General features: G+C 44.2%; 1 protein-coding gene across 1 annotated transcript in view; it reads right to left on the bottom strand.

Annotated features, from left to right (window-relative positions):
* The window catches only part of GOPC (golgi associated PDZ and coiled-coil motif containing), a 106,387-nt gene extending 79,180 nt beyond the window's left edge, over positions 1 to 27,207 (bottom strand). Inside the window, exons 1-2 of the mRNA XM_033937608.1 lie at positions 26,453 to 27,207; positions 6,066 to 6,230 (exon numbers count right to left, since the gene is read on the bottom strand). Of these exons, the coding sequence (XP_033793499.1) occupies positions 6,066 to 6,230; positions 26,453 to 26,728 (441 nt within the window). The 5' untranslated portion in view covers positions 26,729 to 27,207. The remainder of the gene's footprint in view (positions 1 to 6,065; positions 6,231 to 26,452) is intronic.
* Between the last annotated feature and the right edge of the window lie 519 nt (positions 27,208 to 27,726).

The following is a 27,726-nucleotide window of genomic DNA, read 5'->3' as shown; positions in this document are numbered from 1 at the left end:
AGGATAAGGATGGGAAGATTCATAAGTTCATTGATAAAGGGGGGGAAAAAAAAAGATTGCAAAACCTGTTTACAGTACTAAGAATAAACTAAACATCTGCCTGGAAAAATGACAGCACTGGCCCAAACTGCTCAAATATGTCCAGTAGGGACAATGGAAGAAAAGAAACAGAGCAGCTGTAATGCTGCAGTGCAAAAATCCTTGTACATGCGGAGAAATGACTTCAGTTTTTCTATAGTGTTCTGATATTTTGTTTCATCTAGTGTCATGACCGATTTAAGCCAAGATTTTTTTTAAAAATGCATTAAAAAGTGATGGTCTGCTAATGCAGCCATTTTGATAACGAATTGAAAAAAGCGAGACATTTTCAAAAAAATTGTGCATGTAAATGAGGTTGGCGGACAGCAGCAAAGATTTGCTAAATTTCATGTGCCCATCGCTGGTGATTGCAATAGGCACATATGCAAAAAAAATGCATAAAGAAAACCCCCCAAAACACAACAGGAGAGATGTTAAATCTCTCCTGCTTCCAACCAACAAACCCCCCCCCAAGCAGCGGAAGAGATGCCCACTCTCTCCCACTGCCAAAAAACCCATGCCGCTGCCCTGCCGCCCCTAAAGTGGGAGAGATGCCCACACTCTCCCGCTGAGCAGTGGCAGGGATTTCTTGGCAGTGGGAGAGTATGAGTTTTTCTTGGCAGCAGAAATAGGCATCTCTCCTGCTGCGCGGGTGGGGGGGGGTGCCACTGCTGCAGGGGAGGGATATTGTGATGCAAGGAGAGAGAATGAGCATCTTTTCTGCTGCATCACAACACAGCTTTCTAGCAGTCTCTGACACTATCATGACTATACCGGCAACCTAGACCAGTCGCTTATTTTTGTTGCCAAAAGCTGATGACGCTTTTAGAAAATGGCTCCGCATTTTTTTAAGAATCCACCAGAGGGCTCATTCCAATGTTGATGAGCCCATTTGCATGTCATTTCAGAGACTGCTAGAAAGCTCGCTATTGATAGAGATAATCCGTTTTGATAATCCACCGCTAAAATGCGTGCAGGCTAAACCGTCGGTAACAGCTTAGGGACGGCATTAAAGTTTTGAGAATCTGGGCCTCTGTGACATGATGAACTTGCTTGTCTTTGGGGAAAGAACAGTCTACACAGACTATAAAATATGATACTACAGAGACTCACAAAATAGCCAAAGATAATTTTTACCTCACTGAAAAACCTAGTATATCAATGTAATTAACATGTTTTCTACAAAGCATTAAAGTTCGGGTAAAGAAACACAAAGTGCTATACTTACCATCTCTTCCACAGAAGGAGCAGACTTAGGATACAAGAAAAAAAAAGATCCAGAATTAGAAAGACTGAGAAACAATGAAAATAAGAACATTCAGAAAACGTTTAAGTATAAAGAGGCCGACAACAGAACATGATGCTCTTGAAAAAAAAAAGTAGGGATGGAACTCTGCACATCAACCAGAGATAATCTAAGAAAATTTTATTGTAATTGAACAGAATATACAGTATACTGTAGTACATCTACATAACAAAATCAATTTAGACTCAATCAGTCCCAAAACACTGATGGTCTATATTGCAGAATCAAATTAAGACTCAAATCAGACTCGACAGTGTGTGTTTTGGCTTAAAAGCCTGATTCAGGGGTACATAAAAATCCAATAGGCAATGGTCTTGAAGTGTCAATAAATGACGACTATTTCCCTTACTCAGTTGTATACAGTTGTGTGTATGCCTGTTTGCACCAAGCACACAACTGCATACAACTAAGGTTCTTGAGTACACTTTTAGCAGCTACAGAACTTCTTGTTACTTCAAAAAAAATAGTGGCCATTTATTGACAATCAAGACCATCACCTATTAGATGTTTTGCATACCCCTGAAGCAGGCTTTTGAGCTGAACCATGCTCGTATCATGTCTGATTAAGTCTAATTTGAATCTGCAATATAGACCATCAATGCTTTGGGTTTGATTGAGTCTAAAGGGTTTTTAATTGAATTTGAATCTGCAGCATAGACCATCAGTGTTTTAGGACTGATCGTGTCTAATGTTATTTTGTTATATAGATTGTTTACTATAATATATCATCTGTTTGATTACAATAAAATTTTCTTACATTATTTCCAATTGATGTATACAGTTCCATCCCCACTTGTTTTGGGTTTTTTTTGTTTTTGGTAGAAAAAACTTTGCAAGAACCAAATAATAATAATACAGCCAAGGGGTTGAAAAGTAGTCCACTTTATTGAAGAAAGCACAGCAAAGACTCAAAGACTTGACACTAACAGTGTTTCGGCATGTGTGCCTTTGTCAAGAGTCTCAAAGGTTGATTTCAGTGTCACATAAATGAGGGGTAGATCGCAAAGATCAATTGTGTAGTGAGCAGCAGAGTAACGAATGCCCAAAGTTGAGCACAAAGTTACAGGTAAGCCTGTGGCTGTATTACTGATATATCCTCATGATTCTTCTGTTACGACTCTTCTGTTGTAGGGGAATAATCACTGCCACAAAGCTGAGAATGTTCTTATAAAGCTGATCTTCAGGCTGCCAGTCAGACTCCAATGTCTGACTATACTGCCACCCTTGCGGACCATCGGATGCGCACCGGAACAGGCAGATACACGACGACGCAACTGGCACCCTGTAAGACACCACTGAGCCTCCTAAGGGGCCTAACAGCCTGTACTCGACCCCCGATTAACAGAAGGTGAGACCACCTCAGGGACAACAGCCTTAAGCTCCAGAGAAAACTATAAAAGCTTGCCAACAGGTACCCAACAAAGGGATCGGCCTGTCAGCTACAGACCAAACTCTGTGAATTCTCAAGCAGGTAGCTTTAAAATTGTTCAAAGCACTAAATTACCTAAAAAGGGGACAAAATTATATTGAATTAAAACAATAAAATGGGGAGAGCAGAACACACACAACTGCATCTATGCATGCACAAGGAAAAAACTGTAGAGGATGCAAAACTGATCAGTGCAGTTCTATAAAAGCAGAGTAAAAAAATATGGAGTGGATTCCTTCTGCAACCATGCGACTAAAGGGAAATAACCTTACTGTCTAGAACAGGGGTGGGCAACTCCAGTCCTCAAGGGCCAGAATCCAATCGGGTTTTCAGGATTTCCCCAATGAATATGCATGAGATCTATTTGCATGCACTGTTTTCAATGCATATTCATTGGGGAAATCCTGAAAACCCGATTGGATTCTGGCCCTCGAGAACTGGAGTTGCCCATGTCTGGTCTAGAATGTCTCATCTATTGCACTGGAAAATAGCATTATCGCCTCCCTTTTCCTACTGGCCATTTCTCTCTTTATGATCACAAGTACCTTCCTGGCAATTAGAGTACACACCAGAGGATGAGGATCACATGAGGCGGGATCTGACGAAGCTTGAAGAATGGTCTGTTAATTGGCAACTAAGATTTAATGCTAAAAAATGCAAGGTCATGCACTTGGGCTACAAAAACCAGGAGAACGGTATAGTACAGAGGAAAAGTGCTTCTGTACATGATTTGTATCTGATGATCTCAGGATGGCCAAACAGGTAGAAAAAGTGACGGTCAAAGCCAGGAAGATGCTTGGGTGTATAAGGAGAGGAACTGTCGAACTGGTAGGAAAAGGGAGGTGAGAATGCTGTTTTGCCAATTACCAGACCAAACAAGGAGGTGTTGAAAAGTTAGCCCAACCAAGAAGAGAATGACGTGGATCTGATTCAATCAATGATCTGAAACAATGTCAAATCATAGAATTTGAGGGTGCTGAAGGAACTTAGGGAAGTTCTGGTGGCTCCACTGACTGACCTTTTCAATGAATCCTAGAGTCGGAAGTGGTACCGGAGGACTGGAGAAGGGCAGATGTGGTCCCGCTCCACAAAAGTGGAAGTAAGGAAGAAATAGGGAATTACAGACCGATAAGTCTGACGTCTGTGGTAAGCAAATTAACGGAAATGCTTTTAAAACAGAGAATGGTGAAGTTTCTGGAATCTGGTGAATTACAGGACCGGAGACAACATGGATTCACAAATCTGATCAATTTCTTTGACCAGGTAACCAGAGATTTGGACAGAGGGAGTGTGCTAATTGTGGTGTTTTTAGATTTTAGCAGAGCCTTTGACAGTGTTCCACACAGACGTCTAATAAATAAACTTAGGAGTCCTCTCGGAATGGGTCAATAACAGGTTGAGTGGAAGGCGACAGAAGGTAGTGATCAATGGAGATTGCTCTGAGGAAAAGTATGTTCTTTTTAATATTTTTATAAACGATACTGCTGAAGGGCTGTCAGGTAAGATTGCAGATGATACTAAAATCTGCAATAGAGTAGACGCCCAGGATGGTGTGACTAACATGAAAGATCTGGTGAAGCTTGAAAAATGGTCTGAAATTTGGCAGCTAAAATTTAATGCTAAGAAATGCAAGGTCATGCATTTGGGCTTCAAAAATCCGAGGGAACGGTACAGTTTAGGGGGTGAAGAACTTAAGGTGGCTAAACAAGTTGAAAAGGTAATGGCTAAAAGCTAGAAGGATGCTAGAATGCATAGGGAGAGGTATGGCCAGTAGGAGGTATTGATACCCCTGTATAAGACTTTGGCGAGACCTCATTTAGAATATTGTGTACAATTCTGGAGGCAACACCTTCAAAAAGATATACAAAAAATGAAGTCAGTCCAGAAGAAGGCAACTAAAATAGTGTGTGGTCTTCGTCATGAGGCGTATGGGGACAGATTTAAAGATCTCAATCTGTATACTTTGGAGGAAAAGGGGAAATATGATAGAGACGTTTAAATACCTACATGATGTAAATGTGCATGAGTTGAGTCTCTTTCATTTGAAAGGCATCTCTGGAATGAGAGGGCATAGGATGAAGTTAAGAGATGATAGGCTCAGGAGTAATCTAAGGAAATACTTTTTTTACAGAAAGGGCGGTAGATGCATGGACAGTCTCCTGGAAGAGGTAGTGGGGACAGAGACTGTGTCTGAATTCAAGAAGAAGAGATAATGATTACTGTGGATGGGCAGACTGGATGGGCCATTTGGCCTTTATCTGCCATCATCTTTCTATTCTTCAAGCTTTCACCAAATCCTGCCTCATGTTATCCATACTCTCTGAAATGTCTACCCTATTACAGAGCTTGGTATCATCCGCAAAAAAAGACAAACTTTGCCAGACAGTTCTTCAGCAATATCACTCATAAAGATGTTAAATAGAGCCAGTCCAAGGACATATCCCTGCGACCATCCATTAACAACATCCTTTTTCTCCAAGCAAACTCCATGTACCACTTTCCTTTGTCTTCTTCCACTTAACTAGCTTTTAATCCAGTTTGTCACTTTAGGGCCCATACACTGCATGCATTCAGCTCTCTTAGATACTTTTCAACTAACTGTGCTGTCAGGAAGGTAAGTGAAATGTATAACTTTTCCCAAAACTGCCTTCTCTGTGGTGGACTTGTATTTTGGCACACTCTTACTAAATTATTGGGACTTGAAAATTAGCTTCCAGTTCAGAGAGAAAAAAAAGTAAGACATTACTTTATGAACAAGCATTTGGTTAGTTTAAGTTATTGCAGCAATTTGGCATTTTTTTAAGTAGTTACTATTTGTTTTTAATGTGCTTTTATGGAGATTATATATGTTTTATTGTGAGTCACTGAGAACAGCAACAGCTCAAACAGAATATGTGCTAATAAATAATGAGTAAAGGAATTGTTCCAGCTTCCATCGATTCAAAACAACCACTCTTGATTTCTGTTTGGTTCCCAAACTGATAACTAATAACACAATCCAAAAGTCAAACTGCACTAAAGAGTTAATTTTCTATTGCACCAGAAGTAAGTAACCAATTCCATACATACATACATACTGTAGATATAATGAATACTTAGGTCATGCAAGCACAAAAGGTTACTGAGCTCCTAGGCCCCTGAGGAATTTACAATTAGGCATCCCAGCAATTTTTTTTTGTTTTTTACATTTAGGCATTTGTTTGTATACAGCTAGTTAACCTTACATTATACATGTCTTTAAAACGCACTTACCATTTTTGCCTTGATGGCCCCAGAGTCAACACTCTGGCCAGAAATGGCATGTATCTGAAGTTTAATAGCATGGAGCCGCAAAAGTTGATCATGCACTTCCTTGTCCAACACTGCTTTCTCAGCCTGAGTCTCCGTCAGTTCAGATTTCAAATCAACCAGTTGAGCCTAAATTATTCAACAATAGTACAAATAACTAGTAATGTGTTTAGTTAATATCATTTAGGTAAAAACAGTATATTTAAGATGCATGTTGGTAACTTGCCACAAATGCCTGTTATTGCAAAAATTAAAAATTAAAAAAAAAGTTTTACACTACTCATTAAGTGCACGATTATTCAAATGTTATAAAAACAATAATCCACTCTAATAAGCTCATTTGCAGGAAGATTACAGAAGTCCTCAAATTGGTACTGTATCTGACATAATACAAAGTTATAATAATTTGGATTTCAATAACTCCATTTTCCTAAAACAATAGAGGCAAGTAGTTCCGATCATTACAATTTTGATTAATCTTTCTTTGGAACAGGGAGCCGAGATGCTATTGTAAGAGCAGACTATTAGTACTCGGAGCCGACGCTTTAAAAATCATCTTGAGCCAGTTCTATATAAAATTCAGTCCTGTTTGTATCCCTGGAAGAAGCCAATATAAGTCTGGTGAAAAGGCTCCGTTGGGATCGGATTGTTGTGAAACTTTAAGATAAGTTTGTGGCTCTTTATTTTCTCTGTTAGCTATTTTCAGTCTATGTGCATTTGATTACATTCCAGAACAACTTCATTCACTAGATATACATAAAGGGCTTAATGATTGCACAGTAGTGTTTTAAGTTAGTCAAGTTGAAAAATACAGACACAAAACAAATTTAAAAATATTAAAAATTATTGAAAATTATGATTAAACAACATTAATACACAAAATAGGGTGTTTGAAAATATGAGAGGTTTTTTACAGGACCATTGATTGAAATCTGGAACTGATATGTCTCTTTTTTTTCTCCACATTTATATATTTCTGTAATTTTAGAGCAATATAGTGATCCCTGTAGGAAGAAAGTGGACATTAGAGTGACTAAGTGAATTTCTTCTCTGCCTAGTGATTACTGGTAGTTGAAATCACCCATTATCATACTGTTGCCCAATTTGCCAGCTTTCCTAATCTGTGAAAACATTTCTTCATCTGTCTGCTCAATCTGTTCCAGGGGACAGTAGTTAACTCTACACTTCTCCCTCCGGATTCGCGGGGAATAGGGGCAGAGCCGGACCGCGAATGGTGAAATACCGCGAATATCTTCTGGTCCGGCTCTAACCCACCCCCGCCTCCCTCCTGCCTTCCCCCCGGCATCCCGGCCTTTCCCGGTGGTCTAGCGAGCATTCGGGAAAGGAGCGATCTTCCTACGCTCCTGCCCCGTGCAGATCGCCAATAGGAAATAGCTGCCGTGAGTTGCCGTAGTCTCTCGAGACTACGACGGGAACTCCCCACAGCCATTTCCTATTGGCAATCTACACGGGGCAGGAGTGTAGGAAGATCGCTCCTGCCCCGAAAGCCCGCTAGACCACCAGGTAAGGCCGGGCGGAAGGCTAAACTTGGGGGGGGGTTCTTTTTTTCCCTCTCCCCCAAAAATCACGAATATGTGAAATCGCGATTGCCGAAACCACAAATGGGGAGAGGGAAGTGTACCTTTATATTCTTTCCCTTCACACATGGAATTTCTATCCACATGGATTCCACACTGCTATCTGTGTTGTGCAGAATGTCTATTTTGTTTGATTCAATTCCATCTTTAATTTCTAATGCAACCCTCCCACCCCCCTCCAATTTGATTTACTCTATCCTTATGATATAATTTGTACCCAGGTAGCACACTGTCCTATTGATTGTCCTCCTTCCACCAGGTCTCTGAGATGCCTATTATATCTATCTCATCATTCAGTGCTATATACTAGTGATGCCCGATTTAGGAAATAAAATTTTGATTCAATTCAGCCTATTGAATTGATTTTTTTATTTTCCTGCCCAATTGGGTGGTTTTTTCCAAACATCCTGGTGGGTTTATTTTATAGCCTCTTCACCCCCTTTGCCCTCTCCTACCCACACTGGTCCTGTGGTGTAAACAAAATAAGCAAACAAAAAAGACTTTTCCTCTCTCTGTTAAATCCTAGCTCACATTTGTGGTCTAACACCAGCTCTGGAAGGATACACATTTCAAATCTGACATATTGTAATCACAAAACAGAAAATAAAATTATTTTTCCTACCTTTTGTTGTCTGGTCATTTTTCAAATCATGTTGGTCTGGTTGTCTTCTGATCAGGCTCTCCTTCTTTCTTCTTTCTCTGTGCTAACCATCCATCTTCCATCTCTGTACTCCCTTTCTGTTTCCCTTTCCTCCCACAGAGGTCTGGCATCTTTCCTTTTGTTCATCTCCATCCCCCCGCAGCTGCAGCAATGGACCACCATCGCTCCTTTTCTCAACTACCCTTTCATCCAGCATCTCTCTTTTGTGTCCCTGTCCCTATTCTCCTCTCTAGTACTGTCCCCCTTGTGTCCCTGTTCCTATGCTCCCTCCATGCCCAGCATCTTATTTCTCCCCATATCCAGCTTCTTGTTTCTCTCTTCCTTACCTCCTGTATCCCCTTCCCCAGGTATCCCCTTACTATCTCTCCAGCCATCCTGGATCCCTGCTCACCTACTTTGGAGCAGCATCTGTCCCTCTTGTACCCTTCCCCTTGTGGTCTTGCATTTCTCTCTCCCTCTCTCCATTAGTCCAGCACGTCTTCTCTGCTTTCCTCTCCCTCTTTTTGGTTTGGTCTCTCTCTTCCCTTCACTTCACCCCAGGTCTGGCATCTCCCTCCCCTCTCTTACTCCTTCCTCCTCCTCCCTCTGCACAGGCCTGCCTCCCCACCGTGAAGGCACTCTTCCTCCTCTTCCCTCTGCACAGGTCTGCCTCCCCGCCGTGAAGGCCTGCTACCCCCGCAAAGGCCTGCCCCTCCCCCCATCGTGAAGGCACTCTTCCTCCTCCTCCAAACCGCGAAGGCCTGCCCCCACCGAAGGCACTCTTCCTCCTCCTCCCCGCCGAAGGCCTGCTGCCCCCGCAAGTCTGCATGTTCCCCCAGCTTCCCCGTTCTTACTTTAAGCAGCTAATACGGCAGCCTGCAGGATCGCTGGTGCTATAGCGATCCCTGCAGCTGCCCGTCGTCCAAAGCGGCACGTTCTCTCTGCCGCAATCCTGCCCCTGATATCAGAGCAGGGGCAGGACCGTAGCAGAGAAAACATGCCGCTGAGGACCACAGGCAGCTGCAGGGATCGCTATAGCACCAGTGATCCTGCAGGCTGCCGTATTAGCTGCTTAAGGTAAGAGCGGGGAAGGTGGGAACATGCGGACTTTTCTGACTGACCCTCCCCCCCTCAAGCAGGAGCAGCAGCAGACAGCCAGCAAGAGGCATCACTGCCGCTTCTGCTTTAGGAAGGCACAGGGGAAGGGTCAGTCATCAAATCAGGAGGCCAATTTTTTTTTTTTAATTGAATCGAATCGATTCACCTGATTCGAATCAGTAAATCGATTTGAATTTGTGAATCGGGCAGCACTACTATATACTCTAACTCTCCTACTTTATTTTTTAGACTTCTAGCATTTGTATAGAGACACTTCAAAATTGTGTTTTTTCCTTATATCTACAGGCTGCTGAGAAGATGACAGGGATAACTTCACATCTTTACTCTTCTTCCCTCTTACACACACTTGGCTTTTTTACCATTTTGAAACCTCTCTATTGGGACTCCAAGGATATTCCACACCAAACCATCTGCTCCCTGAGCAACTGTTGATAATCCCCACCCCCAACCCCCATCCCACCCATCCATACCTTAGAGCAGCTTTTAAACTATCTCCTTTTTAAACCAAGTTTATTAGTCATTTGATATATTGTCAATCATAAATAACTTAATGGTTTACAATAAATTAGTAAAATAATTGTAAATGTTAGCGCCAACAACCTGGTTCCATCCCAGTTAAAGTGGAGTCCATCCTTTCCCAGAAGGTAGCCCAGTTCCTAACAAATCTAAATCCCTCAACCCTGCACCATCGTCTCAACCACACATTGAGACTTCGGAGCTCTGCCTGCCTCTTGGGTCCTGCACATGGAATGGGGAGCATTTCTGAAAATGCTACCCTGGAGGATCTGGATTTCACCTTTCTACCTAAGAGCCTAAATTTGGCTTCCAAAACCTCCCTCCCATATTTTCCTATGTCATTAGTACCTATATGTACCAAGACAGCCGGCTCCTCCCCAGCATTATCTAATATCCTATCTAAATGACGCGTGAGGTCCGCCACCTTAACACTAGGCAGGCTGGCCACAAACAATATCTTGGGCCCTGAAAACCACAGGCCCATTTCAAGACTTTTGCCTTTAAACTTTAGAGACTACTTTTCCTTTCCCTGAGCCTGTGAAGTAACATGACTCAGGTTTCTGAACTAATAGTTTTGTTGCACCTTCCATGTGTCTGGTTGGGTGTGCACAAGCTTAACCTCAAAAATCCACTCAGGCTATTACATGGCCACTAAGAAAAATTATCATTGTATATTGACTTTTTATGTATGTTTTTATGTACTCCTTCCACAATAGTAGATGGAGCAGGTAATAAATATTTTGAATATATAAATCCCACCCAAAGAAGATGAGTTGGAATGTTGACTGTGCTCTCCTTCTCCGCCATGCAGAAGAGTGCCTTATGAAACTGATTTGGGGCCCTGCAAGATCATCTTGGTTATGGTCTTTCTCTGACGATACAAATAAAGTGCTCCTAACACAAAGTCAATGAGGTGAGAAAGCTCTTTCCACCGAAACAGCAGAATGATAAGTGAAAAGCTCTTCTTCCTCTCAAGGGGAAGGGGAAAATATTGTCTCACTATTGGAGCCCATAGGCAACCGGGTGGGGGGATAAAAGGCCTCTTATATCCACCAAAGCAGATTCCGGCATGATAGGAGCAGCAATCAAGGCTCAACCTCCTAAGAGCTCTCCTGCAGGAGAGAGCTAGCCTCAGTTTAGAGCCTGGTTGCCCAGTAGGACTAAATGCTGGAGCCAAACAGGGCATGAAGCTCGGGACTCAGGACCCCCTCCTCCCCAAATGATTGGGGCCAGTGTGGATGATACCAGCCGATCATCCTCTCCAGATGTGGTTGGAAAAACTGCTGCTGCAGAAATGCTGCAGCAAGAGAAAAACAAAATAAGGTGAACCACGATCTGGACAATGAGTCAATTTATTACATAAAAATAATAACATAAAAAGTCCAGATAAAACAGCAAAAAAGGTTAAAGTCCAAAAATAAGGGAAACAACAGAACCCAACACGGTCCATGTTTTGGCAGGGAACACCTTCCTCAGGGGTCCTTATCCATTCAAAATAAGTGGATTTTGCCAATTTGAAAATGTAGAAAAGATTCAATCAAATACATAAACAGCTTGCTGTTAAATAATTAGCCAGCTAAAATCATCTTGAGTCCCACTGTTTCCCATATTTTTTGGACTTTCACCTTTGAGCTGTTTTATATGAACTTTTTATGTTATTGTTTTTATCTAATAAATTGACTCATCATCCAGATCATGTTCCACCTTGTTATGTTTTGGTTCTACTAATTTTGGAGTCGAACATATTGGTCTCTTTTTTTGCTCTTTGTTGTTTGGCAGCAAGAGATAAATCCAGCAAAAACAAAATGACTGCTGTTCCTGTCAAGCACATCGGGAAACAGAGAGTGGGGTTAAATGGACAATACTCGGACTGGAAAAGCGTCACGAGTGGAGTGCCGCAGGGTTTGTGCTCTTCAACATATTTATAAACGACCTGGAAATTGGTACGAGTGAGGTGATTAAATTTGCAGACGATACAAAGTTATTCAGAGTAGTGAGATGCAGGAGGATTATGAAGACCTGCAACGTGACATAAACACGCTCGAGAAATGGGCTGCAACATGGCATATGAGGTTTAACGTGGATAAGTGTAAGGTGATGCATGTCGGTAACAAAAATCTTATACACAAATACAGGATGTCCAGTGCGGTACTGGGAGAGACCTCCCAGGAAAGAGACTTGGGAGTACTGGTCGACAAGTCAATGAAGCCGTACACACAATGTGTGGCGGCAGCAAAAAGAGTAAAAAAATGCTCGGAATGATTAAGAAGGAGCTCACGAACAGATTGGAGAAGGTTATCATATCGCTGTACCGGGCCATGGTACGCCCTCACCTGGAATACTGCGTCCAGCACTGGTCGCCGTACATGAAGAAGGACACAGTGCTACTCCAAAGGGTCAAGAGAAGAGCGACTAAAATAGTTAAGGGGCTGGAGGAGTTGCCATACAGTGAGAGATTAGAGAAACTGGGCCTCTTCTCCCTTGAAAAGAGGAGACTGAGAGGGGACATGATTGAAACATTCAAGATAATGAAGGGAATAGACTTAGTAGATAAAGACAGGTTGTTCACCCTCTCCAAGGTAGAGAGAACGAGAGGGCACTCTCTAAAGTTAAAAGGGGATAGATTCCGTACAAACGTAAGGAAGTTCTTCTTCACCCAGAGAGTGGTTGAAAACTTGAATGCTCTTCCGGAGGCTGTTATAAGGGAAAACACCCTCCAGGGTTTCAAAACAAAGTTAGACAAGGTCCTGCTGAACCAGAATGTACACAGGTAAGGCTAGTCTCAGTTATGGCACTGGTCTCTGACCTAAGGGCCACCGCGTGAGTGGACTGCTGGGCAGTCTGACCCAGCAGCGGCAATTCTTATGTTCTTAAAACAAAGGTCCCGACACCTCAGTACGGGGACTGTTAGCCAAGGCCTGGCTCTCCTCCCACAGACTTTATCCGGAGTGATCTATTACAGGAGGGGCACAGGGAACTGGCAACTATGCTCAGGGGGAGGAATTCCACCAGCATCACCTGTAAAACTGCATGCCCTTTCCTGTGGCCCGTTTGCTTGGGCCAGCCTTTGTCACGAACTCCAACAATCCCACTGTCCCTTCAGTTCTCACATGTATGCAGGACTTTAATGTTGTAATGCAGCTTTTTTTTTATTATTAGCTTTATTCCCTAAGAAAAGGAATGAAGCTAAACCAGACAACCCAAGCCACATTTCGTATGTGTGTGGTTGTTTACCTGGAGCTGCAGGAGAGACCAAGGAAAAAGCAAAGCACCAAAGGGTGCAAGGGCAGGACCCTCTGGCAGGGCCCAGCAAGACCAAGCCTGCCTCACCAAGTAGTCTGTAAGCCTGCAGCACCTGAGGAAAAAAAAAACAAAAAACCCAAAACTCAGCTTGAACAGCTGTTCCATTTTCTTCTCATGCACTTCCTTAAGAGCAGAGTTCCCCTGCACAGGCAAAGCAGTCTTCTTGGAAAGAGCTATGAGGAAGGTGTCCATGTTTTAAAGATATCTATCGCCTATGCATTTCCTCTGGGAAGAAAGGATATAACCTCTACTGAAACTGCAGCAATAGGAGCAAACAGCCTTCCGTCCTCAGGAGCCGGAACCAGGAACCAGAACAATAGCAGCCAATTTTCAGATCCAGGAAACTGGTGCTGGTAGCTACAGCCAAGCATTGTTCGAAATCTACTGCAGAATCCAGGAGCTGTGAAAAACCCATCCATCAACCTGCTGGAGATAGAGAACATTTGATTTATCCTCGGGTATATCTTGGATGCACAGCCTCCTGGCCAACCAGTATACTTTATCTCCACCTGCTGGTTGATGGATGTAATCCCACTAGTCTCTGGATTCATTTGCTGTTGACAAGGAATGGTGTTGTCTAGTTACGTCTATGTTATATGCAGAAATCGCAGGGAATGTAATATATTATGTATGCGGAATTATGTGGGACGCTGTTATCTCCTACATCTTCAGTAGACAGGTATAAAAACAGGTTATTGCTGGGGTCTCAAAGTCCCTCCTTGAGGGCCGCAATCCAGTCGGGTTTTCAGGATTTCCCCAATGAATATGCACGAAATCTATGTGCATGCACTGCTTTCAATGCATATTCATTGGGGAAGTCCTGGAAACCCAACTGGATTGCAGCCCTCAAAGAGGGACTTTGAGATCCCTGGGTTATTGGGTATAATGACTGGGGTAGCCATCCAAATGATTACGAAAAACTGGAAGAATTGTGACCACTTAAATTTCACTTTTTGGTGGAATTCGATATGCTTGTGTTATTGTTACGAGAAAATGATGTCTGAACAAAGAGGTAATATTAAGTGATTTAATCTGACGTGGGGTCCATTGACCAATTTTATTGATTCTAATTGAATGGTTGTTCCTTTTACTTTTGGTTATACTTTTTACATCCAGGGTGGGAGGGAGAAGGATAATGTATAGGGACTGGTTTATTTATGAGTTGTTAGTACTATTGTATGGGTATCTTGAATATATTGAAATCAGGGGGGTGGAAGGGGGTGAAAATTATTCTTATGTATTTCACCGATGGATACAAGTGCTGTTTTTTTCAGGCAACTTGTTATGCAATTTTTCTGTGCACTGTTTTTAGAATGAAAATGAATAAAGATTAAAAAAAAAAAAAAAGATTAAGTATGTGATATGTAAACCACATAGTTGTAAGCGGTATATACATTTTAAAATAAATTTAATAAATAACGCATAGACTTAGTATACAGAATTGCGCTCAGCGAGTCTAGACATGTCTAAATAGTTAGATGACCATTACAGAATCGCCTTTTAGGCGACACATAGACGTCTTCACAACGTCTATAATGTTATTGCATTTTAGCGCAAGTTTGGTGGAGGCATCCATATATAAGTGAACGGGGCTTTTATTTTTGAGCTAAAGTTGACTCCAGGTTGATATTAAGGTCAAAATATGTTTAATAATGCATTACTTAAGCAAAACACATGAAAATATATATATATTGCATACTAAACTTCTATTTTGGGGTAAAGAGGACTCCTATTTGATAATAATAGAAAGAGATGTTTAATAATACATTACCGTATTTTCACGCATATAACGGGCGCGTTATACGTGTTTTTACAAACCGTGCATAACCTTGCGCGGTATACGCGTGAGTGCGCTATATAAAATTTTTTTTACATAGTTTCCCCCCACCCGACGTCCGATTCACCCTCCCTCCGCAGGACCGCTCGCACCCCCACCCCGAAGGACCGCTCGCACGCACTCCCACCCGCACCCCCACCCTGAAGGACCGCTCGCACCCCCACAGCCTCCCGACCCCCTCCCCCATCATGTAGAAGCTCCTACCGGTGTCCTGCTGCTTCCTCTTGGCGGTCCCGGCCCTTCTGTGAGCCCTGCGCCTGCTGCTTCCTCTTCCGGCGGTTCGCCCTTTCTCTAACATCAAGCCCTCTTGCCCTGCCGACTCCCCGACACGATCAGGGCAAGAGGGAGCTCAAGCTCTCTTGCCCCAGCCAACCGCGGCACCCCCAACACGATCGGGGCAAGAGGGAGCTCAAACCCTCTTGGCCCCAGCCAACGGCGGCACCCCCGACACGATCAGGGCAAGAGGGAGCTCAAGCCCTCTTGCCACCCCGACACGATCGGGGCAAAAGGGAGCCCAAGCCCTCTTGCCCCGCCGACTCCCCAACTCCCCGACAATATCGGGCCAGGAAGGAGCCCAAACCCTCCTGGCCACGGCGACCCCCTACCCCCACCCCGCACTACATTACGGGCAGGAGGGATCCCAGGCCCTCCTGCCCTCGACGCAAATCCCCCTCCCCCCAACGACCGCCTCCCCCAAGAACCTCCGACCGCCCCCCCAGCCGACCCGCGACCCCCCTGGCCGACCCCCACGACACCCCCACCCCCCTTCCCCGTACCTTTGTGTAGTTGGACGGACAGACGGGAGCCAAACCCGCCTGTCCGGCAGGCAGCCAACGACGGAATGAGGCCGGATTGGCCCATCCGTCCCAAAGCTCCGCCTACTGGTGGGGCCTAAGGCGCCTGGGCCAATCAGAATAGGCCCGGGAGCCTTAGGTCCCTCCTGGGGGCGGGGCCTTGGGCACATGGTCGGGTTGGGCCCATGTGCCTCAGACCCCGCCCCCAGGAGGGACCTAAGGCTCCCGGGCCTGTTCTGATTGGCCCAGGCGCCTTAGGCCCCACCAGTAGGCGGAGCTTTGGGACATAGGCCAATCCGGCCTCTTTCCGTCGTTGGCTGCCTGCCGGACAGGCGGGTTTGGCTCCCGTCTGTCCGGCCAACTACACAAAGGTACGGGGAAGGGGGGTGGGGGTGTTGTGGGGGTCGGCCAGGGAAGTCGCGGGCCGGCTGGGGGGGGCGGTCGGAGGTTCTTGGGGGGGGCGGTCGTTGGGGGGAGGGGGGTTTGCGTCGAGGGCAGGAGGGCCTGGGATCCCTCCTGCCCGTAATGTAGTGCAGGGTGGGGGTAGGGGGTCGCCGTGGCCAGGAGGGTTTGGGCTCCCTCCTGGCCCGATATTGTCGGGGAGTTGGGGAGTCGGCGGGGCAAGAGGGCTTGGGCTCCCTTTTGCCCCGATCGTGTCGGGGGGGCAAGAGGGCTTGAGCTCCCTCTTGCCCCGATCGTGTCGGGGGTGCCGCGGTTGGCTGGGGCATGAGGGCTTGAGCTCCCTCTTGCCCCGATCGTGTCAGGGAGAAGTCGGCGGGGCAAGAGGGATTGACGTTAGAGAAAGGGCAAACTGCTGGAAGAGGAAGCAGCGCAGGTGCAGGGCTCACGGAAGTGTTGGGACCGCCAAGAGAAAGCAGCAGGACACCGGTAGGAGCTTCTACATGATGGGGGGGTCGGGAGGCTGTGGGAGTGCGAGCGGTCCTTCAGGGTGGTGGTGCGGGTGGGAGTGCGTGCGAGCGGTCCTTCGGGGTGGAGGTGCGAGCGGTCCTGCGGGGGGGGGGGTGAATCGGACGTCGGGGGGGAGGGGATCAGGCTTTCAGGGTGGGGACAGGACTTCAAGGGGGAGAGGAGAGTCGGGGCGGGCGAAAGGAGAGTCGGGGTGGCCAGAGGAGAGTCGGGGCGGGCGAAAGGAGAGTCGGGCAGCATGCGCGGTATACGGGTGTACGCGGTATATAAAAATTTCTTTACATAAATTTGTGTTTTCCGCGCGCTATACCCGTGTGCGCGTTTTACACGGGTGCGCGTTATCTACGTGAAAATACGGTACTCAAGCAAAGCACGTGAAAAAATATATATATATTGCATATTAAACCTTCTATTTTGGGAGCTAAAGAAGACTCCAGGTTGATATTAAGGTCAAAATATGTTTAATAATGCATTACTCAAGCAAAGCTCCGCTATCTATCTCATGAGAATCTCAGAGAGGGCGAGAGCCAGATGGCCTTGAGCATGCGCAGATGCTCAAGGCCCAGCAGCAGCAGCCTAGCAAGGAAACCGGTGGCAGGTACTTTCAACACCGGCGGCGCACGGGTAAGGACAGGGACGGTCAGTGGGGGGGGGGGGGGGGGAAGAGGCGATCGCGAAGGGAGGGAGCAGTGCCGGTGGCCTCAGGGGGGCAACAAAGCCAGTTCCCAGGGTCGGGTCAGGGGCTTGCAAATCGAGTCAATGCTCGGTTTGCAAGTTACAGTTTGATCGAGTGTTTTGCTTGTCTTGCAAAACACTTGCAAACTGCGTTACTCGCAAACCGAGGTTTGACTGTATATGTAATGTAATGTAATTTATTTCTTATATACCGCTACATCCGTTAGGTTCTAAGCGGTTTACAGAAAATATACATTAAGATTAGAAATAAGAAAGGTACTTGAAAAATTCCCTTACTGTCCCGAAGGCTCACAATCTAACTAAAGTACCTGGAGGGTAATAGAGAAGTGAAAAGTAGAGTTAGAGGAAAAATAAAAATAAAATAAACATTTTAACAAGACAGCATTGATCTAAATACTTTGGAAGGTAGAAGAGAGGAGAGAAAGGAATAGAAGCATGATGAAGTGATGAAGTGGAGCAAGTAAGTGTAGGAGGAGCGATTGACGTTTCCAGAAAGGGCTTCTTCAGGGAAGAGACTTGGCCGACAGTCCCAGGATGCCTATGTCTCCTCCCCTGAGATGTTCTCCCATCCATGCATTCCCTCCCAGACACACTGCCCGTGCCCCAGCCGCTCCAAGGAGGCTGCCCCAGATGAGGCCCACGGTGAATGCAGGATTCTCTCCTCTGCGGGAAAGCCGCCCGGAGCCGACAGTCGATCTTCTTAGCGGATTGCATGGGGGGAAGAGTTCACACTCTTGGTAGGATCGGGTCTGTGTGCTCTCGGTGGTTGTGGCTGGTCTCGTTGCTGCTTAGGTGTAAAAGCAGTTGATCTCCACTGCTGCTGATATTTAAAAGCAGGCAGATTGATCTCTCCAATGGACTGCAGGGGGAGGAGTTCACACTCTTGGTATATATATATTTTATTTTTTTTTCATGTGCTTTGCTTTAAGTAATGCATTATTAAACATATTTTGACCTTAATATCAACCTGGAGTCCTCTTTAGCCCAAAAAATAAAGCCCTGTTCACCTATATGTGGACGCCTCCAGCACACCTAAGTCACTTCCACCAAATGCGCATATACCTAGCATCCAGCTCATGCTCAAAAGTAGACCTGGTTTTGCAAAGCCTACATTTTAGGTAGACATGTTAGCACATTTAGGTATTCCACTACTTCAAAACAATGGTTAAGAACCTCTTTGAATGTGACACACACCTAGAAAATAATAGGTTCCACATGCAATTGACTTCGATTTTTTTAAAGGGAAAGACCTCAGAAGCCTGCACCATACACAGAATAATCAATTCCAGCAATGGTATCTTCAGCAGGACAGGTTCTCTATCATAGGTCATAAAACCCTCTCACGTAACCGATGACGGTTACATGAGAGGGTTTTATGACCTATGATAGAGAACCTGTCCTGCTGAAGATACCATTGCTGGAATTGATTATTCTGTGTATTGTGCAGGCTTCTGAGGTCTTTCCCTTTAAAAAAATCGAAGTCAATTGCATGTGGAACCTATTATTTTCTAGTTGTGTAGCACATTTAGGTAGACATGTTAGCACGTTCAGCAGTATGCTAATCTGTAAATGGGCATTATTTCAAAGCCACGCGCAAGCCTATCCTGTTAGACGCAACTTATTTTGATGGGCGTCCACAAAATTGTAGACATCTATTTGTAGAATTACGTCCAGCGTTTGGATGTCTAAGTTCCAATTAATGCTTGTAAAGTCGTTAATTGGTCTTATCCACCTTATGTGGAAGCCTAATACGATGGACGTCCACATTGTAGACGCCTGAAGTTAGACGTCCTTTACAGAATTTGCCCCTAAATGCGTGGCTAACTCAACTAGAGAATGACACGGTGACCCATTCCCACGGCTAACCGCAAGAACGGTAACATTTATATCTGTTCACCGCTGGCATAGGGACAAACCTTTTCACTGCTCCGCTGAGCAGTAAAAAGCTTTGTTCCCGTAGGGAACCCTTCCCACCACAGCTCCTTGATATCCCACCATAATGGGTCTGGTGGCTGCAGCCCACCCAACCCCCACTCATGGGTCTGGCAGCACCAGTCGGCTTCCCTCCCTCCCTGCCACTGGCACACACCTTGCAGATCAAGCCAATCTCTACGCAGGGCTGCTGGATGGTGCTCACACAGCCTTCCCTCTGCTGGGCTCTTTATGACGAAACTTCTTTTTTTCCCAAAGAAAGGAAGTTGCATCATAAGGAGGAGCATAGCAGAGGGAAAGCCATGAGCATCATTGAGCAAGCCTTCGTTCGATGGCTCACTCTGCAAGGCTTGTGGCAGGGAAAAAGGTAGGGAAGCCCTCTGGACCTGTGAGCTAGTGCTGCCCGATTCATCTCCCAGTCTCACTTTAAACACTAATTACGGGCTGTGGAGGATACACTTTCCCTCTGCCGCAGTCCTGCCCCTCCTCTGACCTAACATCCTGTTTTGGTCTGGGGCAGACCAGGCCGTAATTAGTTTTTAAAGTGAGATCGGGAGACCAGGGGGACGCCGGATGATGGTTGAAAGAAGTGGAAAGAATGCCAACCTTTGTGTAGTAGCTATTAGAAGTTCACAGAGGGAGAGAGGGAGGTGAAGGGGAAGAAATAATGGGTCTGAAAACAGAGGAGGGAGAGATAGTGGACAATGGGAAGGAGGGAGGGAAAAGAAAGGGAGAGAAGTTGGACCCAAGGGTGGTGTGCACGGAAGGGGGAGAGAGATACTGGATAGGAGGGCAGTTGAGAAGAGAAAGGGAGAGATGATAGACCCTGGGGTGGCCATCTGCTACTACTTCCTGGCCCCAGTTACGAGCAAAACAGCAGCAGAGGGAAAGCTTCACTCATGTTGCCAGTGGCCCATAGAGTGCAAGAGTACTACTGCCTTATCGTATCCCATGGAGGAAAGGAACGCAAGGGGGGGGGAGGGTTGCTGGAGGATCACAGGGAGTGGAGTGGTCATTAGAGAAATGCTGGACTTCAGGGATGGAGACTAAAAAAAGGAAAGATGCCAGACCTCCAGAAAAGGAAGGGGAGGGCAGATATGGAAGACTGATGGTAAGCACGGAGAAAGAAGAAAATGTCAAATGAGCAGGAGACCATGGCAAGCGAGTTAACAGAAGACAAACAGAAATCAGAGCCTGGGACCAACATGATTTGAATAATGACCAGACAAGAAAAGGTAGAAAAATAATTCTATTTTCTATTTTGTGATTAAAATATATAAGAACTGAAATGTTTATCCTGCCGGTGCTAGTGTTAAGACATGGGTAGGGCCCAGGGCAGAAATTTGGGAAGGGACCCCAAAACCCTCTACTAGCCCATGCTATCTTCAGCTTCCAGCAGGCTTAGGGCTTTCTCTAGCCAGGGGGCAGTTACTCTAATTGCACTACATGGCCTAACACCATCCCTAGCATGAGTGATCTTTATACTTTGCACAGTATAGGAGGAAATTAATCATTTTATTTCTTTAGTATTGTACAATATGGAAGGTGTGGCTTCTTGGAATTTTGGTTTATGTTTATCATTTTTGGTCAGTTATTATATATTTGGCATTTGTGTTGTGTGTGAGAAAGTAGAGAGAGATAGATTCTTCAAATTTTCAAAACATAAAAGAACAAGAGGGCATTCGGAAAAATTGGAAGGGGATAGATTCAAAACAAATGCTAGGAAGTTTTTCTTTACTCAGCGGGTGGTGGATACCTGGAATGCGCTTCCAGAGGACGTAATAGGGCAGAGTACGGTACTGGGGTTTAAGAAAGGATTGGACAATTTCCTGTTGGAAAAGGGGATAGAGGGGTATAGATAGAGGATTACTGCACAGGTCCTGGACCTGTTGGGCCGCCGCGTGAGCGGACTGCTGGGCGCGATGGACCTCGGGTCTGACCCGGCAGAGGCATTGCTTATGTTCTTATGTGTGTGTGACCGAGATATTCTGTTAGGATGAATTTTCTATGTAGCATTCAGTTTTCCTGATAGTGGAGGGAAATTGTGAGGGGAGATGGGTTTTATTGATCCTTTTTCTGTACTTGTGATTTATAAAATTACAGTTGTACAGCATATTGTTCCTTTTTATACTTTAATAAAATGATTTCAAAATAAAATAGCTATTCAATACTTGTGTGGATAGGATCAGACAGAGTCCGCGGGGACAGGGACAATTATTTTTCCCCACATCATTCTCTAAGCCCAACTTCACATGGGCTCAAGTATCTTGTGGTAACTGTCAAATTAGCACACACTAATCCCGGCACTAAAAAATACATAGTTTCAAATGAAGGGTGTTTTCTCTCAAGTTTGGCAACTTGAAATGGAGTCCTCCAAGGACTGACCCATCTCCAATTTTGTTTAATATTTTCATGAGCTCTCTAGATTCATTATTTCATTAACAGATAAAATATTTATTCTAGACCCGGTTTCATCAGACTTAGGGCTCCTTTTACTAAGCTGCAGTAGCGTTTTTAGCGCGCACTGCAGATTAGCGCACGCTAACCCCTGTGCTACAGAGAACTAACACCATCTCAATGGAGGCGTTAGTGTCTAGCGCACGCGGCAATTTAGCACGCGCTAAAAACGCTAACACAGCTTAGTAAAAGGAGCCCTTAGATTAGTATTCTAAACTTTAAAACTAGTTTTAGCAGTTGGGATGAGGCCTAAGTACAGTACAGTCAAAACCAAAGTACTGTACTTTGATTTAGTAAACTAGAATCTGTGCCAACAATGATCTCGTTAGGTAAAGATGATAATAGAGACTGAGCTCAACTAAGGTACTTGGCATAATCTTTATCAAAGAGTCGTCTATGAAGTTGCAAGTTAATCATTTATTTAAAAAATATATATTTCAGACTTAAAACAACTCCATATTTTCATGAGAGCCATTTTTCTTTATTGGTTCAAAGTTTCAAATTCTCAGATTACTGCAATATTTCATATTGCAGTTTTCAATAACACTACCGAAAAGATTTTGATTTTGTTACAAAATACAGCAACTCGTTTGATTTTTAAAGCAAATAAGTTTGATCATGTGTCACTTATACCGTTAAAATTCCACTGGCCTCCATTTAAAGCTCCTATTTTATTCAAAATCTTCTTGCTTTTTTTATATTTTTAAAATGTTATATGGTTTGACTCCTCAAATTGTTTAGACTTTGGAGAAAGTCTGTATTGCACTTACTGTGGTCACACCAAAATCTATATTTTAAATGTATCATCTTATTGTTCTGTAAAACAAACATTCTACTACTACTATAAATTATTTCCAGCTCTGCATCTGTTTATAGGTGAAGTTTCTGTGCGTATATAATGTACATAATATTTTAACATTATCTAGGCTGGGAGGTAGAAAAGACCTTTTATTTTTAGTGCATTCTATGTGACTTTGTAAAATATTAGCACAAATCCTACAGAAATAGTAGCTAAATTGAAGCCAGAAACATTTATAAAATGCTTGTAAGCTAACTGGTTTAACCACATTCTCTGCATCACCAATGTGATCTTATAATCATAGCAATTCTCAATCATAATGTGTGCAAATAAGGGATTGACATCACATATTTATCTTTTAAACATCGTTAAAGCATTTTCATCTGGTTCCTCTGATGCAGCTATTTGCGAAACATGGTCCATGTAAGGACCTTGGAGGAACCCTGAAAGGAAACAGAAGTTCTGTTTTTAATTTTGTTTGAACCCCGAGGACTAAAAATTTAATTCATACAAACTCTTTATATGTGCAATGATTACAAGATCGCACTGGTGATACAGTTGACAGTTGATCAGTTTGATCTGTGGTGGTTCCATTTTTGGGTGTATGAGCACAATTTATTATAAAAATTTTACTGCAATTCAAAATGTGCATTTAATTATTTATAATTCTTGCAATGGGATTTGGATTTTTTTTTTATAAACACTGTGGTTAATAGAGCTGTTTTCCCCCATTTTTATTGGTTTAACATGTTCTCTGGCAACAAATTCCAGAATTTAATTATACATTGGTGAAGAAATATATTTTCTCTTGTTTTTTTTAAATAGTAGCTTTATCTTGTGCTCCCTAGTCCTAGGTTTTTGGAAAGAGTACGCAATTCACATCTACCCATTCCAGTTCACTCTATTTTATAGATCTCAATCATATCTCTCCTGAGCTGAATCTTCTCCAGGCTAAACAGCTCTAACCACTTTAGCCTTTCCTCATAGGGAAATTAGCCCATCCCCTTTATCATTTTTGTTGTCCTTCTCTGTACCTTTTCTAGTTCTGCTATATATTTTTTGAGATGCTGTGACCAGAATTACACACAGTATTTGAGGTATGATCACACCATGGAGCAGTATAGAGGAATTATAACACTCATTTTTGTTTTCCATTCCTACCCTCCTATCTCAGAGGAGAACAAAATCTCAATCGCTTCAAGAGCTCCCTTAAGTCCTTCTTATATAGACGCCTTTCAAAATTAATCTTTAAATGTATAATGTTTCTTCCTAAAGAAACAAAAATCACAGGAGGCTCCAGACATTTTCCCTGTTAACCCAAATTTGTTTATTTCCTATAATTATTGTAATTCTACCCCGACCCTTTTGTATCATGTTGGTCCTTATTTGTTTTGGTATATTTATTTATTTATTTATTTAATTAATTTGATTTCTATCCCGTCCTCCCAGTAGCTCAGAAGGGGTTACAAGCAAAAACTCACAGTGGAATACATTTGGACAGTACAAAGACTATACAGCAGCTTAAGTACAGGTTAAAAATGGAGAGGAGAATGTAGAAAGGAGGGGGGAACATAAGGGGGCAATGGGGGTTGGTTGCAGTTGGAATTTCAGTTGAAGAGGAGGGTCTTTACCACTTTCCGGAAGGTCATTCTGGAGAGAATATAGGCGTAGAGGAGTTGGACTAGATCAGGTTTGGAGATTAAGGTTTGATCCTTCTAAGTTGGCGGAGGTAGTAGAAGGAGGTGGAGACTACTTGAGATATGTGGGTGGACAGGGACAGGTGGCCATCTAATGTTACTCCTAGGCTGCCGTACCTGATCTGCTGCTGTTAGTGAGGTGGCGTTAGTGTTGGGCGTGTGTTTTTGGTACTTTTTTCCTGATCCATAAAAGTTTGGTCTTGGAGGTGTTCAGCTGTAGTTTGTTGTTTGTCATCCAGGTTTTCTTGTCAGAGAGGCAGTTGGAGGTTGGCGATTTGGGATGATCGGTTTTCACCTAGTGGGAGGAGCAGCTGGATGTCATCTGCGTAGGAGTGGATTTTAATGTACTTCTGGGCTATATTGAGGACAGGTCTGATGTAGAGGTTAAATAGGAGGAGGAATAGAAGGGCGCCTTGGGGAACACCATAATTGATAGGTTTGTGGTCAGATTTGTGTGGCCCTAGTAGGACTGTTTGGGTTCTTTGGTAAAGGAAGGAGGTGAACCACTGGAAAGCAGAGTCCTTAATTCCGAGGTCACAGAGTCTGGATAAGAGGCGTTGGTGGTCGACAGTGTCAAAGGCAGTGCTGAGGTCAAGTAGGACCAGTAGGGCATCGCTGCCTTTTCGAGTATCCATCAGCTGTCATCTATGATATCCAGCAGTACTAACTATGTGCTGTGGCCTGTTCGGAAGCCAAATTGTACAGGGGATAGGGCCACTTGTTCTTCTATAAAAGGGTGTAATCGGCGGAGCAATATTCGTTCTAGGAGTTTGAAGACAAATGGGAGGTTGGAGACTGGACGGTAGTCGCTGGGTTCGTTGAGGTCGAGGGTGGGTTTTTTGAGTGTGGGTTTGATAATAGCAGACTTCCAGCTGAGAGGAACTGTCCCTGTGGAGAGGGAGGAGTTAATGATGGGGAGGACAGATTCCACCACGGCGTCTTCAGTGGATAGTAGGAGGCTGGATGGGCAAGTGTCAAAGATAGTGCCAGAAGGCTTGAGTTCTCTCAGGGACTTGTAATATTGTATCCCAATTTTTAAATTGTACATCGCTTAGAAGTATTATAGGCGACACTCAAATTTTAAATAAACCTGAAACCTTTCCTAATAATTCCTAACATTCTATTTGCTTTCTTAGCCTCTACTATACAATGAGCAGAGGGTTTCAATATATCAATAATGACACCTAAATCATTTTCCTGGGCAGTGATTCCTAGTGTAGAACTTTGCACCACATAAGTATGTATACACATAGTTTGGGTTCCTCTTTCCCACATATCACTCTTACTCTCAATGTGTCATTTAGCCTGTGCCATTTACAAAATTTTATGTAACTCAGTTCACTGGTTTCTAAGCTGACAGATACTAGGTAACAATGAGAGACACCTATAAGGCACCAGATCAGGGATCCTATTTCCTAGCACCAGGATGGCCATCCTCCAATCAAGAAATGGAAAAATAATAAAAACTGTAATTCCAATATATACGGTATATCTCAAGTGCAGGAAGTCAATCAAAAGATTGTCTTAAAAGCAGAGGGCCTTCAAAGGTGTAGACAAGGCAGGATTTAAGGGCTTTTTTTCATATAAAAATAATTTTATTAGTAGTAAAATTGATTCAGTTCTCAATTCCCAAAAATTCATTTTTATTGCCACCTTTTTCTCCAAACATTCAGCAAATATTTGAAATTTTATACCCCGAGAATAAATGCTCTCAGTTCTCTATAAAGTTTTGGACAGAATAGAGACAACTTAACAGACAGACTAGACAGCAGCTTCTGAGGGGCAACAGAGAGCTGCTAAAGAAAACTTTATTAACAAGACAATATATACAATAATAATAATAACAGTTTATATACCGCAGTACCGTTAAGTTCTATGCAGTTTACAAAAGATTAGTGAAGTACAAGTTGAGTTGACGTACAAGTGTTGCCAAAATATGCAAAAGCGAAAGAAAAAATAAAATAAAACTGACTCAATACCGATAATAACAGTAAAATGAAAATACGAGGTACAGAAAGATAATTCTTAGGTCTCACCTCCAATTTGTGGTTAATCTGAAAGATGGTCTGAGCCTTGTGGCAGAGCTGCGCGAAGCACGAGCTCAGGCCGGTCATCTTCTGCCGCCCCTCATAGGTGATGTCGGCCTGGTCAGGGTCAATCTCGCCCAGCAATAGATCCACGTCCACAAAGGCTTTGTCGAACTCCTTCTCCAGCACCTCCAACCAGCGGAACATAGACATGCCCGGACCCAGGGCGCAGGGCAAACACCCACTCCCCGCTACTGCCAAGCACTCACTGCCCGTGACGGACATGACAGAGGGAAACCCCCCTCCCTCCTCCTCCGGACCAACCGCAAACGGCGCGAGCCAAGCAGCGCACCGCTAACGTCCGGAGCTAGGCTGGCTGGCTGGCGGGTGGAGGCGCGAGAACACGGAAGAGGACGGCACGGGTAGTAAGGCTGTCACAGCGTGGTGGTGGGAATTGCTGATGGGTGTGGTGGCGCGCGCAGCCCGAGATTAAGCTCCGGATAAGAAGTCCGTCACTGTCCAGGGCGCCGCTGCAGTCAAGAGAAACTGGTAGGACGCGGCGCTGTAGGTGGGAGGGGCACGGAGAAGAGACTGAAGTAGCGAAGTTGTTCGCTTTAGCTTCCTTCCGGCTTTCACAGTGGCAGCTGCGGCGCTTGTTGTTATGACAGTGACAAGCACCACCTTCTCTGGTCCGCGATCCTCTGCTTTTGCCTGCCACACTGGCACAGGACGACGCAGCTGAGCGTTGCGTTATCGATGTGAGGCCAAAGGCCACGTGACTGGAGATGCCGCTGGCCTATTGGGAAGCACGTGATATAACTACTACTTATCAAATTAAAGTCCTTAGTTTTATTTTAAAAAAGCAACAACTTAGTGAGCCGTTTTGGTGGTTGATTCCACCTCTTTGCAGTGTGTGCTTTTGGCTAAGTTTTAATTTGCAGAGCCTGTTTATCCTATTTTTAACGGAAAAAGGTAAAGAGTGATTTGCAGGATCCTCAGGATTTCCCCGGATCCTCTTGGGGATGCGGTTCCAAATGTTGGCAAAACACAGTGAAAGAAAGAAACATTAAAAAAAAAACAGGACTCCTGTTGCTCTTACCAGACCTCTAGCTCGGAATTAGAGAATGACACGGTGAAAAAATTGGTCCCCGTCACCGCCCCGTCCCCGTCTCACCATCCCCGTCACCGCCCCGTCCCCGTCTCACCATCCTCTTCACCGCCCCGTCACCGCCACTGCCACCGCCACTGCAATCCCATTCACTTTTCTTTATTTACGTATAAAG

The sequence above is a fragment of the Geotrypetes seraphini genome, chromosome 3 (genome assembly GCF_902459505.1).
Source record: "Geotrypetes seraphini chromosome 3, aGeoSer1.1, whole genome shotgun sequence".
Taxonomy (NCBI): domain Eukaryota; kingdom Metazoa; phylum Chordata; class Amphibia; order Gymnophiona; family Dermophiidae; genus Geotrypetes; species Geotrypetes seraphini.
This window is presented reverse-complemented; position numbering and strand designations above follow the sequence as displayed.